Source organism: Equus przewalskii, chromosome 4, assembly GCF_037783145.1.
Source record: "Equus przewalskii isolate Varuska chromosome 4, EquPr2, whole genome shotgun sequence".
NCBI lineage: Eukaryota > Metazoa > Chordata > Mammalia > Perissodactyla > Equidae > Equus > Equus przewalskii.
Window position 1 is genome coordinate 58290467 of NC_091834.1, and position 18720 is coordinate 58309186.

The window sequence follows — 18720 nt, forward strand, 5'->3', positions numbered from 1 at the left end:
AGTATTTCTAAGAGTGAGAGAGGTATTTTACAATCCTATCCAATACAAAGAAAGGTGCTGTCCAGGCACTGATTTCAAAATTTTGAAACAGAAAGGTTGCCTGTCATTCAAAATAGTAAATTGAAGACTCAGACTCTTAGAGCTTCTACTGCAAGGATTATTATTCTTCAGGAAGAAACACAAACAGCAGTGACCGTTTTTTCCACAGACGTGCTCAGCCATCAGAAAAGCTTAATAAGTCCCTATTTAGTATGCATTTATGCAGTGATTACATGAACTTTGACCTCTGAAGAGCTGTAGCAATTAGCTTTAGTGTCCGGCATCTTCTCCCACCATTCCCTACTGGCTTTCTTGGGTCTTCCTTTTTCATCTTAGTAGTTCATGCACTAGGAGGGTGTAAAATTTTAAAGTTGACTTTCCACATGAGGTATTTGCTTCTGCACAAGTCAATTCCCCCACCTCTCCCCACCACTCCTGTCTAAACAGCCATCTCAGATGGGTATTGGGGCTCTGATTGTCGATATTACTCAAACGCAAACGGATTTCAGTTCAATCTTGCCCTGTACTTTCTCAAAGAAGATCAACTCTAATGGCCCAAAGAGCTTCATTTCATAGCTCATGGCATCTGAAATAAATTGGATCTCTTCTGTCAGGCTAATTTAATGTGTTTTAAATATTCAATGTGATTTATTTTAAGTCAAATGAAACCTAGTGGGTTGGCAGAAAGCTAGAAGAGGAGGCAGGAGGACGAGAAGGGCAGCTGGAAGCTCCTCTCCCTCCTCCCCCAAAAAAAGAGCCAAGAAGGGAGAGGAAAGTGTTTTAAGTTTCTAGTAAACAATGTTTAGCAAAAGAATAATAGGAAAGTTGCCCCTTTCCCAAAGAGGGATGGAACTATAATTGTTGCCTTTAGCGGAGAGCTCAGATAAACCGCTGGGACTCATTCTAAAGTGACCCATCACTGCATTCATCTCTTCTTGAACTTTCGGTGAACCTGAGATTAAACAGGGGTGAGCAGCTAAGCAGTTTGTTGTTAGCAGCCTTTTCAACAACCCTTTCAGACTGAGTAAATATTGATCGGTTTGAATCTGATTGCCCCAGAGGAAAACACCGCGGCATCTGAATAGCCTCCAAAAGTAAACTTTCAAAGGTGAAGCCCAGAGCAGACTTCAGAGCCGCAGCACCATCTCAACTCAGCCTAGTTTGAGGACACCCTGAATTTCGGAAGTACTCTGAATGAATGTGAGGGAAGTGAGGAAAAAGCATTTGAAACTGGAATTTTATATTGCAGTTATCTAAAGTCCCTAACTGAGACTCTTGTCCTTTTTAATTTATCAGTAAAATGTTCTTTTCTGTTTGCCCTTTTTTGTTGTTTCAGTTACCATTGCTGTCATTTTTCAAGGAGCTAACTGTGCTCCTCAGAGACCAAAGTGGAAAAAGGGAGACCTTGAAATAGAATGTGTTAAGCGCCTTTGATTTAATTGATTGGGACAACTAAAAAGATACAAATGTTTTCCTTGTTGAAAGGTATATTAATGTTTCCTAAATGCATTGCTTGTTAACTGATTTATTCCACGACCTAGAGAAGGCTTGGGATGGTCAGCCATAATTTATCGTTCTCCTCTCAGCTACATTAAAACAGCACCTTGAAGATTGGAATCTCTGGGATTCCAGCTGGTCGGGCCCTGCTTTTAGATATTGAAATCATGGCAGTGGCATGCAAATGACATTTTAACACATTAAAGTATTTGGAAACCAGCCATCTGTTTTGCTGTGTGGCCTTACACTAATAAACAAAAGATACCGTATAAGGCCAGGCAGGGAAAAGAAAGAGTTGGCCGACTTTGAAGTTCTCCTGCATCCACTTGAGTCTTTTAGAGGCAACCCCAGAACCCAGAAGCCGAGGGGAGAGCACCGGGTGCCCTTGATATGGCCGCAGCAACGGTGCCTGCAAAGTCCAGGCTTCCCCTTTGACAGGGAAGTACAGGAAATCTCACGGGTGCTATAGGAGGCCTGCAAATTCCAAGTTTTTGTAGGATTTCTCCCCCAACCCCCTGCTCATTCTTTGTGAAACACCCTTTGGAGAGGAAGGAAGTCATATGTCTGTTTTTGTTTGTGATGCTGTAAAATTTCTGCTGTACTCTTGGGGCTAGATAAAAACCTCTAAAAATGTGTGAAAGTAAAGGGAAAGTGGTAAGAAGTGTAGGAGGAGAGCCACTTTGAACTCTCTGATTTGTTGGCTTCCTCTGTTTAAGAGCAGATACATGCCTTGATCGGAAGCAACTTGAATATTGAAAGACCCCACGGCGGCTTCCACAAGTTTACCTGGAAGAGCCTGTTGAGCCCAAAGAAGATAGAAACCTTTTTTTCTGGGTTAGGTGGCATGGAATTAGAATTGCAGATCTATTATAGCTGTGATGGCTATGAAATCAAAACTGCATCTAATGAGAATGAGATGTGAACCCAGGGGGGTGGAGAGGGGAGCTGCAGAAATGGCAGGAAGGAGTGGATATTGACCGGAGGAATGAGAGGAGAGATGCAAAGGTTTACTGAAAACAGACCCCACTCAGTTTAAAGAGTGGAATATCATGGAACACTCTCTGGCAATCCAAAAAGAAGGAAGAAAGATGGGGTGGGGGACCCATCCTCAAACAGCTTTATACTGGAGCTAATTAAATGTGAATCTCCTTGCTCTTGGTTCGCTGATGTGAGGAAAGACTGACTGAAGAGTTTCGGCTTTTGAAGGGGGCTCTGTTTATACATACGTCAACATTCGGTTGGAGGTGAAAAGGTTAGCACTTGACCCACGAAGTATCCATGTTTGTTTCAAAAATAGATCTGCTTCATAAATTTCTTCACCATTCATTTTTTCCATTATGAAATTTGATTATAATAAGGGAGCTATTGTTATTTTAAAGAAAACCTATTAAATAAACACTGGTTAGGTGCAATTACACTCATAGGGGAAGCTTCAGCTACAGAATGGAAAGCATTTACTTGTCTTCAAGAAAAGGCCCACCTCTTTGAAAATACACACCACCCTTCTCTCCTTTCCTGCATGAAATGAGCCAACTTTGTAGGAACCAACAAATTATAACCAAGTCAAATACACAGATGCTTAAGCATATCTGAAACTTGAATATATTTATTACAGACATCTTAAGACCCGTAAACTTTGCTCTGGATCACATCACTGCAGGATCTCAGAGCTGTTCATGATTGTACAGGAAATGGGGAATATCATAGACTCACAAAGGATAACTGATAGAACTCAGTGTGGTACTTTAGGGACATCAAAACATTGTGCGACATGCAAAAGACTATTCACGAATCACACAAAATATACATTCATTGTGCCATCCATCACATTAACAATTGAGCTGAAAATACATCATGTCCAGCTAAGATAACTGTGAAAGGAAAAAGCTTATTTGAAGAATATCTTTAGGTTCCGAATAATCCAGCACAAATTTTAAATCGAGTGTGGCCAGAGAAACAAGAAAGGGTGGGGATGGGGAGACACTTAGCACAGGAAGCAAGTTTTCTGAATCTTGTTCTGAACTCACTGAAAGAACAAATTGAGACCGTCCTCTGAGGCATCTGATTGAGTTTAAATGAGGGTTTTAATTCTTTAACTTATAATCACATATAAAATTGTACCAGCTTTAAGAGTTTTCCCACCCTGTTTTAGTCACTTAATCTAAACATTTCTAGAAAATCTGTATAAAGATAAATCTCTCAGGACAAAGTATTTACAACCAGCAAACTCACACACATGAAACTGACTTAAATTAAGAGCTGAATTAATTGTGTAAACACGATCATAGTGCATCTCTTCTTCATGAGCTCCTGGACTCTCTCTCCATCCTACTTTAAGGGCAAAGTAGGGGAGAATTGTAAATATGCAGATAGATAAAAGATGAGAGGCCTTCCTCTGACATGTTTCTGCTGGCAAGGAAGACTATTTTCCTGTGGAAATCTCCTAAAAGTAGAGGGGTATTAGGGACCATGAGAAAATTGATGCTGGCACTCAATCCGCATTAAAGAGTTAACACCCCACCATCACCACCACCACGACCACCAATCAAACCTTTAGTCCAGAATTCTCTGGAAACACATTATTCTAGCCAGGAGCTCCCCAGATAGGATCAGAAAGGAAGAGAGACTGTAAATGGAAAGGAAGATAAGCTAAGAATGTGCTTTGAGTAACAAGTCTCAGCCCGAGGAGGAGTCTAGGCTGCGGAGTCTGGGCTGGGGGCAGCCTCAGTGGGAGGTAGTCAGAGTGTCTGAGGTAGAAGACCCCGGGGAAGGAACGCAGGGCGAGGAGCTGGACTTCTCTGAGGATTCCTCGGCCTTCTCCTCGCTTCCCGGTGGGGTGGCCGGAGAGATGGGCAAGAGGCCCTCCTTCTCTCGTTTCTTTTGCTTCATTCGGCGGTTCTGGAACCAGATCTTCACTTGGGTTTCATTAAGCTGTAGGGACGCCGCAATCTCCACCCTGCGGGCGCGCGTCAGGTACTTGTTGAAGTGGAACTCCTTCTCCAGCTCCGTGAGCTGCTTCGTGGTGAAGTTGGTGCGCACCGCATTGGGCTGACCCACGTAGCCGTACTCTCCAACTTTCCCTGGGGTCAGGGTGGGAAGCGACGAGAGAAAAAGGAAAAATTTTTACAATCGATATGAAATCCCCTACACGCTTCAGAGCAACATTCAGGTAAAGGGGCGATCAAGAATTTCTCCACACAAACCGAGCTGGGGAGAGTGAGTGATGAGGTGTAAAGTGTTAATCTGAAGTCAACCATTAGCGTGGTCAGACTTGTGATTAATGGAGCCTGCAGATATTAACAGAACACCCCCCCCCCAAGACCTACCCACTTCCAGAACCTCTAAAACTCAACCCCTTTGGAAACACAACAGTCCCAGGTGCTCCTTTGCCCCAACACACCTGGGCAATCGGCCCACACCCTGCAACACCGGTAGGAAGGAAGAACTTAAAAAAAAAATTATTAATTTTCCCTGGAAACTAAGCATACTAGCTCCTTCCAGAATCATCAAGGAGCATCCACAGAATGGCAAGACTGACCTGTTTTGGGAGGGTTTCTTTTGACTTTCATCCAGTCAAAGGTCTGCGCTGGAGAAGACGTCTCTGATGTAGGAGAGCGACAGGCTTCTTGGTGGCTGGCGTGGAGAGGGGACAAGGAGTTATTATACGTGGCCAGGGCCAGGCTCTGATGCTCTTGTCCATATGAGTGGTGAATGTACTGAGGCGAGCCCACCGCTCCCCCGGCATAACCCTGGTGGTGGTGGTGATGCTGGACCATGGGAGATGAGAGATTTCCAGAGTAAACAGCGGGAGCGCACGAGGGGTACCCACCACTTACTTCTGCTTCCTGATTTAACGCGTAGGGGCTGTAAGGTGCGCTGAAGTTCTGCGCGCCGCCGTAGCTTGGACCACAACTCGAGTGCGAGTACGACACTCCCAGGTTCCCGGGAGTCTGGTAGGTGGCTGGCTGGGGGTGGTGATGATGGTGGTGGTGGTGGTGGTGGGGCGGGCTGATCTGCACCCCCCTGCCCACTAGGAAGCGGTCGTCGCCGCCACAGCTGTTGGCACTGACCGCGCACGACTGGAAAGTTGTAATTCCATGCTCGGAGGGGTAGGCTCGCGCTGAGCAGGTACCCGAGTCGCCACCGCTGAGGATGGGATATTCCAGGAAGGAGCTCATTCTTGCATTGTCCATCTGTCACTGAGTGACCGGATCCTGCGAAGCCCTGGGTGACCGTGCCAACTTTCTCACTTCCTCCATGGGGCCGGAGAAGAAAAATGATATGAATGTACAGTGCGCAAGAGGGGGGGCAAGAGGGCGGAGGGTACTTGGGGAGGGGCACGTGACTAAGTCAACCAATGGAGGAGCCTCCTGCGAAACTTTGCTGGCTCGCGCGGTGATGGATCACCGTTTCAGTGGCATTTAAATCCCGGGCGCTCCTCAGTCTAGGTGACGCGCAGTCGCCCCCCCAGGCAGCCCAGGCGGCGGCAGCAGCTGCGGTGGCTGCAAGGGCAGATTCAGAGCGCTGGGGTGAAGGGGAGCAGAGGCTGCCTTCTGCGCGCGCCGACTTCGCTCGCCGCCCCCCTCCAGGGGGTGGGGGCTGGGAGGCATCCCCCGTCTCCGCCCCCCTCCCCACCGTGCAAAGAAAGCTGAACTGGCAAGAGGTGAGAAGGAAAGAGAGCTCCGCGCTCTCTTGGGTCGGGAATCAGTGGGCCGGAGCGCGCTGGGCGGCCACTAGCACGCAGGCCGAGCCCGGAGCGCGCCGAACTGGAAGGGAGGTCCCCGGGCGCTTTCACTGCACAGTTCCTGCTGTGATGCCGTGGGGCAGTGAGGAACGCAGAGAACGGTGGCATAGGACGAGGCTGGGCCGCCAGCTCTCCAACCTCCGAATGGAGAAGGAAGTGCGCAGAGGGCTGGCTGGAAGGAACCTGGGTGGGCGTGGAGGGGACGAGGGAAAGAAAAGAAACTTCCCTTCTCCACGGACGGTCTCCGAAGCTCTCCCCCTGAAACACACACACTGGCTATTAGCATGGCTATGAGGAGCTTCTGTAATTCGACGCCCTAGGAACGGGTGAGCCCTAGGAGCTAGGCTTGCCGGAAAAGGCCGCGGGTGGCCGGGTTCTTCGCCCTCCCTCTCTCTTCGCTCTCCGCCCCTTTCTCCTCCCCACTCAGCTTTGCTTCAGGAGCCCTACGGGATCTGCAGCTACTCGGACGCTGGATTTTGAGGGGGTAGGAGGCGGGGGAGAGAGATGACGATAACGGACGTGGCCAGCGTGGGGGCCGGGCCGTGAGCTGCAGGCCATCTGCCGGCTCCCCAGGACCCAGGAGCCTGCGCGCTTCGGTGGGGGCCTCAAAGGGCGAGACCACAGCTCCAACAAAGTACGCTGAACTCCCCCCGAAACGTTTACTCCTTTTCTGAATGGGGATATTAGGAGTGGTAGAACTTCCTTTATCCATTCACCCCCGTTCTACTGCACGTCTGAAGTGGGGGTGGGGGCCGGCAGGTGGGAGGAGCGGTGGACAGATGGCTGACGGTGAACCCGACATTTTCTTCTTCTGCAACAACACCTCCTCCCCTTTTGTAACTGACTGTGTAGTTCCTTGTGTGAACCTTCAGTCTTTCCCTAGAGAGACACGTGCAAATCTGAACGTCATCCCAGGCCAGGGGTCCTGTTTTCCATCACCCTCGTCCTACTCTGATACTGATGGGGTCGTTAATTGCTGTTTACTATTAGGTTTCGTGTCAACCCTTGGCTTGTAGAGAGAAAAGGCCAAACAGAGGCTGGAAATTGATGCATTCTTAGGTAAAAGAAACCCAGAGATCGTCCAAGAAGCTTTGCAGCTAATGCTGTATAGATGTCCCTCTGACCATGTTTACCACATTGGAACCCGACAGATGAAATTTATCTGAGGATTGTATGTGGATTTGGGGTTCCCACTCCCCTCTAGTTTTCCCTTCCCAATTAGAAGAAGGAAGTTTTGCTTGAGGCAGTCACATTTCAAATGTTAGTCAAATTTTCAGGGTTCTGCGTTCTGTTCTCCACATGTAGAAGTTCCCCCCAAACCTGTCCCAGCAAGAGGGAAAACTCTTGCAAGCATTTGACTATGGATTCCCTCAGTAGCAGAGAAACATCTTCCCTAAACATTTCCTTTTGAAATATTGTTCTGTGACCTTTGACCCATCCCCAATCACTGTTAAGAGGGAGTGCAGGCAGGAAAGGTCACTCCTGCCTCAATTTCAGCACCTGGGGAACCTCATCTTGGAGAGTGGAAAAGGCAAGGCAGCCCTCCTGGAGGCGGCTTCCTTGGGAGCATCAGTCCTCCAGCGATGGGGAGAGAAGGGGCTCCCGGGGGGAGGAGGCAGGACGTGAGGGAGTCCGCACTGGCATTGCAGACAATATCCTCTCCGAGCCAAAGCCTGTCGGGTACGTTCTTCCCGCCATGTCCCATTCGTGTCCTTTTGTTGGCCTCCTCGGCCCAGGTTTGCGCGACCCCCTCGGCCACAGAGCTCTCGCCACAAAGCCGCCCCGGGCCTCCACCGCTCTCCTTCCTTTGCTAGTTCTCGGCCTCTGCGCGCCTCTCCCTCCACCTCTCTTCCTTCCTCCAGGCCTCTTTTCTGGGCCAGCACGGGTGGGGTGTTTTTCTTGGAACCACAAGCTTGCACTTGCACACAGGCCCGCAGACACACGGGTCAGCGACCGACCCGCCTCCCAGAACTGCTCCCTGCTCCCCGCAGGCCGGGTTCTTGCAGCCGAGCCGGCTCCGCCCCGGCTGGCCGCCCAAGGCATTTCTCTCCCGGTGCTGCTCACAAAGGCAGCCTCCGCTGGCCTCGAGCCCGCAGGCTTCCGTACCTCCATTCGTTCCCCACCCCCACGAAGTCCAGGGGCTCATTCCGCCGTGTAGGAGACCCTTGGTCCTCTGGGCAAGTCGGCTGGTGCGCCACGACTCGAGCTAAAGTCGCCACGACTCGAGCTAAAGTATCTTTAAACGCCACAGAAGAGTGGGTGAAAGGCGAGCTTGGTTACTATTTAACTGATCGCCTGCAAACGGTTGGCTGGGCTCAAAGCGCCTCTTTCAGGGCTCTTCTACTAGAAAAGGAAGGAACGAGGAGGAGACAAAACGCCGCCGAGGCCCGGAGCTGTTCATGGCATCCGCGGCTCAGCCAAGCTGTTGTTTTAAAAGAGCAATAAAAATGAATTATGACTAAACGCCTTCTAACTTAATGCTTTCGGACGGGGATCCCCGGCAAATACGTAAGAGGATTTTTATTTGTGCATGTGTTCCTGCAATTGATCTCTTTGATGACATTCTCATTCATAGAAAGCGTTTGATTTATGAGCGTAGGACGAATCGAAAACAGCAGCGGCTCAGCCCTGGCCGCGGCCGGGCCGCCCCGCTCCGCTCCGCGCCTGGGGCGGGAGACCCGCCAGGGTCCTCACAAGCTACCGTCGCTGCTGGGACTTAGGGGGCAAAGAGGTGGGGGAAGGTAGGAAGCAAACCCGTGGAGAAAGATGGCTATTTCCTTCTAACTTCCAAGCCTTCGCTATTAAGAGCCGGGTTCTTAAATCAACCCGCCCCCACACATGTTGCTTACACGCTGCGTTTTCTCACGGTAAGTAAGTAGCCATCAGTACAGCTCAGTACGGGAAAAACAAACAGGGGGAGACATAAGCAGGGAGAAAAAAAACCAGAACAGCCCAGTAACATACCCTAGATCACATTTTATTGATAATTCATTTAAAGTGCTTTTTCTCTTTCTCTTTCTAGAAACTGGGTTAATTTATAACCTCGGGTGCAGAAACACTCCATTTTAAATCTCAACTTGCTAACCTGACTTCAAAGCTTTAATGATCCATTATTTGCCATGTAAACAGATTTAAGAATGAAATATTGATTTTTCTGGCCCTGAAAAAAAAAAAGAATCCTAGAATGACTGAACCAGAGGATTGGAAAAAACCCTTTCTGAAGTACACTTTCCAGCTAGTAACCACTGTTTTGTTTTATTTTTGTTTTTCTCTTTTAGGTCTGTTTGCCTGGACCCATCAACAGCTGGGAGACTGATCGACCACACTGAAAATGTGCGGGGAGATTCGTGGGGGAGGGGGTTGGAATGTAGATGTTTGAAACAAATGTGTATAAATAAATGAATTGTTGATAACTTAGTTATTGACCTGGAGACTGGTGGCTTGTTAAAGAAACTCCATGTTCCTCCATCCTGGAGTTGGGGTTTCTGTAGGCACTTTATTTCTCCACTTTCAAAAGCTTGGGCTTGACCCAACTCTGAGGCTGCCCCATCCTGTTTCTATTACCAATTTAAATCTATGGCTTCAACCTCTACACTAAAAACCAAATCCATTCCCTTAAGGAAAAAAAAAAAAAGCAAAACTCTTCTCAGAAGCCTTAACCATTTTCTGGCTTTCCTTCTTTGTTGCTGTCTCTTGAAGACTTTGAACATGCCCCCTTAAGAAATATATTAAAATTGAAAAAGAAGATGAATCATGACGAGAATTTTATTTACCAAGTTAGACTAAAAGAAGAAAAAGAAACCGTTATGAGCCTTGAGAAAGAGGGGGAGAAAAAAATAAGAAAGCTACTTATAGCAAAGGAGAATTTATTCTACCAAAAATACGCATGACAATGCATCCTAATGTAATACAAAAATAAAAAGAAAGTGAAGGTACAATTCTATGATCACTTTCTTGCAGGCCTCATATATTGCTTTCAGGAAATCACATAGAGGGTTGTTGGATGAGATTTAAAACAACTAGAACTCCAAAATAATCTGTAAAAGATGGCTCTGAAACTGGGTCAGGGGACTCACTAAACAGAAAATCTTCAACATTTAAAGGAAGGAGAGGGTAGGTCCAGAAGAAAATAAAATAAAAATCAACTCTCAGAATAAAAGAAGGCAAAACCACCTGGTCAAAGGGGTTTTTGTTTTGTGATGCTTTGTTTGGCTTTAATGTTTTTAGTAATTCAGATGCTGCAAGTCAATTGTGGTGAGTGTGTCTGTAAAAAAGTCAAAGCTGTCAGCTGAAATATCTACGGGACTGTCGAGGGAACCTGGCAAACTGGGCGAGACTGCATCTGAAAGCTGCAGGCAGGAATCTGTGGAAAAAACGTTAAAGTCCTGCAAAGAGGGGACCTCGAGGGCCTCGGGACTGTCATTGTTTAGGCCAGAGCCACAGTTCTGGCCCATTGTTGACAAGCAGTTAGGAACAGTGGGTGACTGGTGCTGAAAATGTTTCAGATTTTTCTCATTGCTGGTTAAAGGCGAAACTGGGAAACTTTGCGAATCGCCATTGTGTCCATTGGGAGCCTGCTGCTGAGAGAGGGCGTTTTGCTGAAAAGTGTAACCTTCCCTCTCCAGAAGGGCCCCGGAGACGCTGAGGGCTTGCTCAAAGAGCGATTTCTCCTCCTCGTCCTCCTCCACTTTCTCAGAGTCTTCCAGGCTTTTAAATTTCCCTTCGCTGTGTTGGTTCTCCTTGCACTGGGTCTGCCTCTTGTGCTTCATCCTGCGGTTCTGAAACCACACTTTCACTTGCCTCTCAGTCAAATCCAGCAAAGCTGCAATTTCCACCCTTCGGGGTCTGCAAAGGTACTTGTTGAAATGAAATTCTTTTTCCAGCTCTAAAAGCTGCGTGTTGGTGTAAGCAGTTCTCAGGCGCCGGGAGCCCCCGCCGCTGCCATCGGCGATTTCCAGGGATTCTGCGGAAAGGGAAACCAACAAGAGACACACGCACAGTTGGAGGTGGAGGGGTCCGAGCGGGGTTATTCCACTGGAGAATAAATATAGCAGAAAAGATCAACTGCAACAAAATGGCCGCCCCTGGATGCAGTAGAGCTATTGTGCTGCCTTTCCTGGGAGCCCAGCCCAGGGAGACCCCATCTCTTCCACCTCCATCAAATTCCTGCCTGTAGTTCCCCCCAACCTCTCCATCCGGGAGCAAACTTTATATTAGCCACACCACAATTTATAATTAATGCATCAGCTGCTTAGCTGAGCAAGAGCGATCTATCACTCTTCATTACTGTCAAAAAGCCAAACTCTAGGACAACTAGACAAGAGGAGGTCAGTTCCAACTCAAATAAATCATCCCACATTACACAAGTTAGGGAAAGTTTCCCCCCCTCTTCTTAAAAATATATGTGTGTCTCATTGTGGAGCGCAGAATCCCTTTTCTCTCCATCAAACCCACTCCTGAGCCCACAGGGGAAGGGAAGGCAGCCAAGCATCTCTCCCTCTCCCCCTTCTCTCTCAGCCCACGCTCCCCTCCCCCCATAACCGCTCCTGGGGCAGCCCAGAGGGGGAAGAGGGTCCCGGGGACCTGGGGCCAAGTCTTTGGACTGACCTTTGTGGCTGAGGCAGGCAGGGCCGGTGGCGGCGGCGGCGGCCGAGGCGGGCGGCAGCGCGGTTTTCTTGGCCGCTTTCTTCTCCTTCATCCACGGGTACTCGGGCGGCTGCAGGGCGCCGGCGGGCACTGGACTGCCGCGACTGCCCGCGGGGCTCGGCTTGGGGCGGCCGCCAGCGCCGTGGCGAGGGTGACTGCCCGGGTTCAGGCTGGGAATGGTCTGCTCAAAAGGAGGAGGAATCAGTGTCGAGTGTGAAAGCGTCGAGGTCTTGATTGATGAACTTTGAAATGTATCAGCGACAGGGGGAAAAGATGTCAGGCACTCAGCGAGCGACGGCTGGCTATTGATAAAACCAATCTCTCGCTCAAATTCGTAATTCATGGCCTTCTCCTTGGAGCCCCCTCGGAGAAAAAGTTCCCTCTTCTGGAGGGGCTTTGGGGGGGCAAGGCCCAGGAAAAAGGAGAGCGCGGAGGAAAAAAAAATCTATCATAGAAGATCGCTGCTGGGGTGTTTTTTTTCTAATTCACTGATTACAGCCGTATGGGGACCGCGCTACTATTAAACTATTGAATTCATGGAGACAAGGTTGAAATTGGACCGAATTGGCTGTCACATGATTGCTTCTGCCCAATGACAATTTGGGCTTTAATCAAAAGAAGCCACTGTCTGTTTGATTGATCCAAAAAAGTCGGGAAGGAACGCCTCATTGGGGGCCAGCGAGGCTTTATTTACACTTTTTTCAGGGCAAAAATACATATATGTGGGTGTGGATGGGGATGCCTGGGTGTGTGTGGGGGCGAGGGTGCCTGCCTGCCTCCTGATCAGCAAGGATCTGGTGTGTGCGCCTGGGAGTGTGTGTGAGTGTGTGTGTGCGAGTGTGAGCCCTGCTGCCGGTCCCGCCGGCGGCTGCCCTCTGCCTCCCCCGCACACTCCGCGCATTGTTTGGGACTGTCGGGAAGACGCCTCGCACCTCACAAATCATTTAAGCACCTCAGTCTGACGCCTGCAGTCATTAACAAAGTAATCCATTAATCTTCAAAGTTTTGACACCCAAGGCCCTCGCATCCCAGCCACATAAGTTCTGCTAAGGCAGGAGGAAGGAGCAGAGGGAGAGGAGAGATGAGACAGGAAGAAGAAAAAGAGAGGGAAGGAGAGAAAGAGAAGAGAGAGGGAAAAAGGATGCTTTTTGGGGTTCCCCTACTCTTATTTTCCTTTTCCTCCTCCGCCTTTTCTAAAACCACTTCCTGCATCTCAGCACTGATCTCTCTCTGGCTCTGTTTTCCTTTCTCTCTGTCCGTCTGTCTTTCCCTCTTTTCTTCCCTCTTCACCCCTCTCTCCCTCCCTCTCTCTCCTCTGTCCGCCTCTCCTTCCCCCACCTCCTGCAGGCCCTCGCCCCCCTCCCAAAGCCCAGCTCGGAATCCGCGCCCCCAGACCCCGGACCCCGGCCCATTGTTAACCGGCTTTTCCAAGGCAGCTATGCATCTGGCTGCAACGGGAAGCGGAAAATGGGAGGCGGCTCTCGAAGCTTCCCGACCTTCCTGCGCCATCAACTTTTCAGGAGTGGCTCCAGAAAGATAGATGCATGTGCCAAGCGAGACAACAACCCCAGGTCCCTGTGCCCAAATCCCTGTAGCCAGGGAGGCGGCTAGCCAAAGAAATGCCGCGCCCGAGCAGGCGAGCGCGGCTCCTGGCATTCTGGGTTTCATACCCATAGGGCTCGGGTGCGGTGAGTATTTCTGATTTCCAGGAAGTCTGCTGGAAGTTAGCAGCAGGGAGAAGGCGTTTGTTCCTCTCTTTTTTTCTTTTTCTTTCCTCCCCTTCTTCTCCTTGTCGTTGTCGCTGTGACTGGGGACTTGTTGGTTCAGATGCGGTGGGTGCTCCCTGGCAGCCCGAATTGCCTCCCGCACCTTCCCGCTCCTTGGCCACCAGGAATATTTGCACCAGGTTCTGTTGTGGGAAATAGCACCGCGGGTGAGAGAGGGCGACCCAAGGAAGAATATAAAGGTTCTCTTTCTCTGTCCACTCTCTCTTTTTTCCAATTCGGAGACTTGAGACTGAGCGCATCTTAGACTGTGCTGGAGGGTTCAAAAGATAACACCTTTAAGTAGCAGACAATAACTTTTTAAAAATCCACCAAGCCAGAAAGAGTGGAGCAGGCTGAGAGAGAAATCTGGAGGTATCTCTTTTCCCCCCTGAGGATGATGATTCGCTTTTGCTTCCTTTGAAATGGACCAAGTGATCAGACTCCCCCAGGCCGGCAGGCATCGGTGGCAGGAAAATAAATCATTCTGATGGCCAGAGAGAGAGAGGTTGGTGGGGGAGAAAAATCTACGTAGAAAACAAGAAAGGCCGGCCGAGGCACAAGGATAGGACTCCATCTCTGAGGCCAGCATCAAAGGGGGCTTGGGTTGGAAATTAGATATAAAGTGGCCTCCATCGTTGGCTAGCCCAGAGCATGGCCTTACAGATAGAGATGCTATTTTGGAAAATGTGAGGTTTTTCAGTTTTCTTGCTTTTATTCCAAACAAAGCTCTGAAGGAAGTCTGGGCACGATCAATCTTGCTCACCAAAAGCCTTGACAGCTTCTGGCCCTTAAGAACACATTTCAGCTTCGACCTCTTTCCAAGATCAAATGTGGCTGAGCAAAGAGGAGAGCAGGAAACGCAAGTAAACAAGGAAAACTAGTCTTTTTAAAGATGTTTTTTGGCACTATGAGAGTAATAAGACTGCTTTTGGGAAAGGTGCTTTGCGGACTCTGGGGATGGTGGCTTTGGGCATTTGGTTTTTCCAGAAATATTGAGGGGTTAAGGGGAGGGGGGCTATGGAGAGGGAGCAGCAGCGCTGCCCCCATATCGCTGAGGCTTTGTCAGGGGCTGCGTGGGTGAGGGCTGTCTGCTCGACTCAGTGGCCTTAATTCAAATACCATCTGGAAGAAAACCCTTTTCTTTGACCATTCAACACTGAAACACTGAAATCTTCCCCAAATCTATTACTTTAACTCAGGAGATATTTTAATAAGGATTTCTTTTTAATGTCTAAGAAACTGGGGGTGAGATTGATGTTTTTTCTTTGAAAGCCAAAATGAATGTCTTGACTGGCCAGATATGGGAAATCATATTGGAATCTCATTTAAAAATCTGTGCCCTGAGGCAAGGAGGAGGCCTCAAAACCAGTTCTCCCGCAGCGAAAGAGTGGATTTTAGAAATGGGCTCAAATGGTGGTATCTCTGAAAGATTTTCCTCTCTGAGTGGACAGCTGTCTCTCTCCCCCTCTCTACTGTTCCTTATTTCCCAGGTAATTTTATACACTTCTCTAAAATTATTACTTGAAAGAAGCCCCCTGTGTCTGCTCAGCCTGCTCAGTTCAAATTTGAACAACCAAAAGAGCAGAAGCTCCAGTTCTCACAAAGACTGACTTTCCAGCCTCTGCATTTCTGAGGAGCGCCATATTTCGGCAGGGAGATTAGGGTGGGGTGGGGTGGGCTGGGGTGGGGTAGGGAGAAAATCTCCTTGTTCCACAGCATAAACTTTTTAAAAATAAAAAAGTATGGATCAGGAGCCCCAGGAAAGATGTGGGGGAAGCACTCTCACTGTGAGAGAAAAACCCAGATCTCTACAGCTGCCTGGCTTTGCATCTTCCGAGCCTTTTTCTTTTTCTTAAAATGTGAGGAGGTTCCTTGAAAGTAGCTCCTGCGGACCCAGCAGGTACCCAGAAATGGCTCCAGTGCCTGGTTCTAAAGATCATCTGAGGGAGCTTCTCAGGGGGAACATAGAGGCCATGATGATAGATATTTTGGATTGCAAACAAAATGGCGACATTTTTCACTTCTGCCTCTTGAAAGATACAATCCAGGGAGAAGGGGGATTTCTCTCTCACATCAGATGCTCCTGATCCCCAGACGCAGGTGGTGCCTTACTTCCAGCTTTGAGGGGGGATTCTGATGGGGATGCAGTTCTGAGGTTTGCACTTTCTGAATTTGGTTCCTTCTCCAAACAATTCTTCAATCTGAAGATGAAAATATTTCCTATCTCTATGCGCGCCTTTGCCTCTGCCAGCCATCAGTAGGCAGACCTATCTTAAATCCAGGAGTAGAAATGTAATGTCTAGCTCCTGTAGCACCAAATGAAAGAAGTACTTATAAAATTGCATTTTTATTAGAAAGATACTAATCTCCTTTCTCTCTCCCCCTCCCCCTGGGGCCATAAAAGGAAAGCGGGGAGGGAAGAAGGAGAGGAAATAAATTCAGAGAATGCCAAATCCCAAACTCCGGGAGGAAGACGATGCTGGGACTCAAGCAGTCCAGAGCAGGGCTCAGGGAGGCTTCTCGGAGCTCCGTCCTTCTTTTGCTGAAGACCTGGGTGAACTTCAGTCTCTTTCCAGCCGCCTCGCGCTCAGCGGCGCGATAAGGAACCTCCAAGCATTCGCGGAGAGTCTGGTTGCTCTTAGAAAGTGCTGGGCATCCTCCGCGCGGCTGGCGACTCTCCGGCTTAAGGCGTTGGCTGGTCCGCTTCGACCCGAGGAACATGGTGGAGAACACAGCCCTGCCTTATTCCCCGCCGGGCCGCCCGGGCACCTGTGCGCCCCCCGCCGCGCCTCGGGCCGGCTGCCTTTGTTTCTTCCGCACTCAGCACTCCGCAGCCTGTGCGTCCGCGGCCGGCCTCCGTGGCAGCTGGGAACCAGACAGCCCCGCGGGCTGGCCGCTCGGCGTTTCCAGAGCTGCCGCCGCCGCGAGCTCCGGCTGCCGTCCCGAGAGTTCGCCGTGCTCGCAGGCCCCACGCCGGGACCGGAGGGCTGCCGCGGCCTGCTCCGCCAGTTTGCCTCGGCTTGAATTCCACGCAGAACCCCGTCTTCGGCCAAAGAACCCCTTCTGAACACGGGTATTATTCAGAATAAAAACTTTATTTTTTTGTTTTGTTTCTCAGAATGTGAGCAGCAAGGAATGTAGAACTCTCAAAACAAATCTAGCGTTTTTTACGTTTACAGATTTTTTTTCCAGTTTCGCCGGATGTTAAACCTAAATCACCGCTGTCAAAAGCTGGATCCTCTCTGGTATTATTGCATCATTACCGTTTTTATAAAGGAATTATATTTCCCTTTCAAATAAAAAAATTTACTATGTACGCCAATACACCATTGAACAAAAGGCCCAAGAAACCTTCTGAACAATCAGGGTACAGAATTTCTTTAATATAAATACGAACGGATGGGGATAAATAATATTTAAAACTTAGATTATTCAATGCTTGCAAAAAAAATATAAATAAATCTGACTGTTCACCAGCACACACACACGGAAAGACGTACACTTAGTCATCCTTGCACAGGGAGCCCCTGTTTCAAAGCGCCTTTGATTTTTCTCGCTCTTTACAAGAAGTGCAATTAAAAAAAAACAAAAAAATTTTAAAAGTAATCGCTTCCCCTCGGGAGCCATAATGTACGAACAAATTCACATTGAAGAACTCGGCTAGAAAATTTGTTCATATACCCTGTTTCTGATCAAAGAGTAGAGAAGGAAGAGGGTGCAGGGCCAGTGGCCGAGCGAGGGGAGGGAGGAGATAAATATCGCTACTGATACTGACAGCCATTCCAGCAACCAAGATTGCTACGTCACATAAACTATAAAAACGCGTTACCAAAGAAAACAAAACGGGGGGAGGGGTGGGAAGCGGGGGCTGGAGGAGAGAGAAAAGGGAGGGACAGGAAGAACCTTAAACAAAACAAAACAAAAAAAGTAAACGAAGAAGAAAGGGGGGGGGGACTCTCCTGGCGCGCAGCCCCGAACCCACCATCACAGGTGGGTGAGCTTGGGGGCTTCCTGAATTCTTCCCTGAGAAGGATGGTGGGCGGTAAGGTCCGTGTAGGTGGGGTGCGGCTCCCCTGGCCCAGGCCCGTGATGGTGGCCACTGCCCAGCGGCCCAGCACCCCCGTAGTCCATGGTGGCCGAGGCGGCGTGGGGGAGGTGCGTTAGGCCGAAGAGGGCCGGCCCAGAGTTGCTCATGGGCTCCACATAGCTGCCCCCCACGAAGACGGGGCTTCCCTGTAAGTGTGGGGTCCCATAGCTGCCGTTGCCCTGCAGACCATGCGCATGCGGGTCATAGTCGGGGGTGCCCCCCGCGCCGGCCCCCGCCGCCGCCGTGTAGCGCTTCTGTGGGGGTGGCGGGGGCGCACAGCTGGGCAGGGGTGCAGGGTAGGAGGCGGGGGGCAGCCCATAGGCGCCCTGGGGGGGCTTGGAGAAAGGCGGGGGCGACTGGGGCTCGTATGGGACACTGTTGACCAGCGAATGCATAGAGTTCAGATAGCCACCCGCGCCGGGGGGCACAGGGCTGCGACTTGGGGACTGGCCCCCTGATGATGTCAGCATGCCCTTGCCCTTCTGATCCTTCTTGTACTTCATGCGGCGATTCTGGAACCAGATCTTGATCTGGCGCTCGGTGAGGTTCAGCAGGTTGGCCATCTCCACCCGGCGCGGCCGGCACAGGTAGCGGTTGAAGTGGAATTCCTTCTCCAGCTCCACCAGCTGCGCGCTCGTGTAGGCCGTGCGCGCCCGCTTGGACGACGCCTGCCCAGGCGGGCTCTTGTCGCCGGCGCAGCTCTCCCCTACGAGGACAGAGGAGAGAGGAAGAATGGCGTCAGGGGCCGACCGCGGCCCGCCTCGCCCCTGACCCAGCCAGGCCCCTCCTTGCTCCAGGCCCCAAAGTTCCTCCATCTGTCAGGGCCCAGAAATGGGGAGGAAGAACTAGGTGCTGTCCTCTGTTCTGGTGGAGAAACAGTGTCGGTAACTGAGTAGTTAGCCCCTCATTCAGTCAAGTTGCAAATCATAGGCTTCTCTGAG

At 49.8% G+C, this 18720-nt stretch overlaps 3 protein-coding genes and 2 long non-coding RNA genes across 12 annotated transcripts in view; 2 read left to right on the forward strand and 3 right to left on the reverse strand.

The window, feature by feature from the left end:
• Nucleotides 1-3126: 3126 nt before the first annotated feature.
• HOXA1 (homeobox A1) lies at nt 3127-5905 on the reverse strand. Of its 2 annotated transcripts, XM_008526853.2 has the most exons (3): nt 5373-5905; nt 5075-5169; nt 3127-4616 (listed from the first exon to the last, which is right to left on the reverse strand). In XM_008526853.2, the coding sequence occupies exons 1-2, from the start codon at nt 5727-5729 to the stop codon at nt 5110-5112; spliced, it is 417 nt and encodes a 138-aa protein (XP_008525075.1). In that variant the 5' UTR covers nt 5730-5905; the 3' UTR covers nt 3127-4616; nt 5075-5109. The 2 variants fall into 2 exon arrangements, with proteins under 2 accessions (XP_008525075.1, XP_008525074.1); XM_008526852.2 differs by having other exon boundaries at nt 5075-5905.
• On the forward strand, nt 5871-9697 carry LOC139082842 (uncharacterized). Its single transcript, XR_011539159.1, has 2 exons — nt 5871-6199; nt 9559-9697. It is a non-coding gene; the product is annotated as an uncharacterized lncRNA (long non-coding RNA).
• Nucleotides 9698-10129: 432 nt separating this feature from the next.
• Nucleotides 10130-16104, reverse strand: HOXA2 (homeobox A2). The gene is made up of 2 exons (XM_070616080.1): nt 11888-16104; nt 10130-11243 (listed from the first exon to the last, which is right to left on the reverse strand). The coding sequence occupies exons 1-2, from the start codon at nt 12267-12269 to the stop codon at nt 10504-10506; spliced, it is 1122 nt and encodes a 373-aa protein (XP_070472181.1). The 5' UTR covers nt 12270-16104; the 3' UTR covers nt 10130-10503.
• On the forward strand, nt 14464-17171 carry LOC139082845 (uncharacterized). The gene is made up of 2 exons (XR_011539162.1): nt 14464-14555; nt 16097-17171. It is a non-coding gene; the product is annotated as an uncharacterized lncRNA (long non-coding RNA).
• Nucleotides 16769-18720, reverse strand: part of HOXA3 (homeobox A3) — a 44993-nt gene continuing 43041 nt past the window's right edge. For all 7 annotated transcript variants that reach the window (XM_070616072.1, XM_070616076.1, XM_070616075.1 and 4 more), the window contains one exon: nt 16769-18485. In XM_070616072.1, coding sequence (XP_070472173.1) covers nt 17677-18485 — 809 coding nt within the window. In that variant the 3' untranslated portion in view covers nt 16769-17676. The remainder of the gene's footprint in view (nt 18486-18720) is intronic.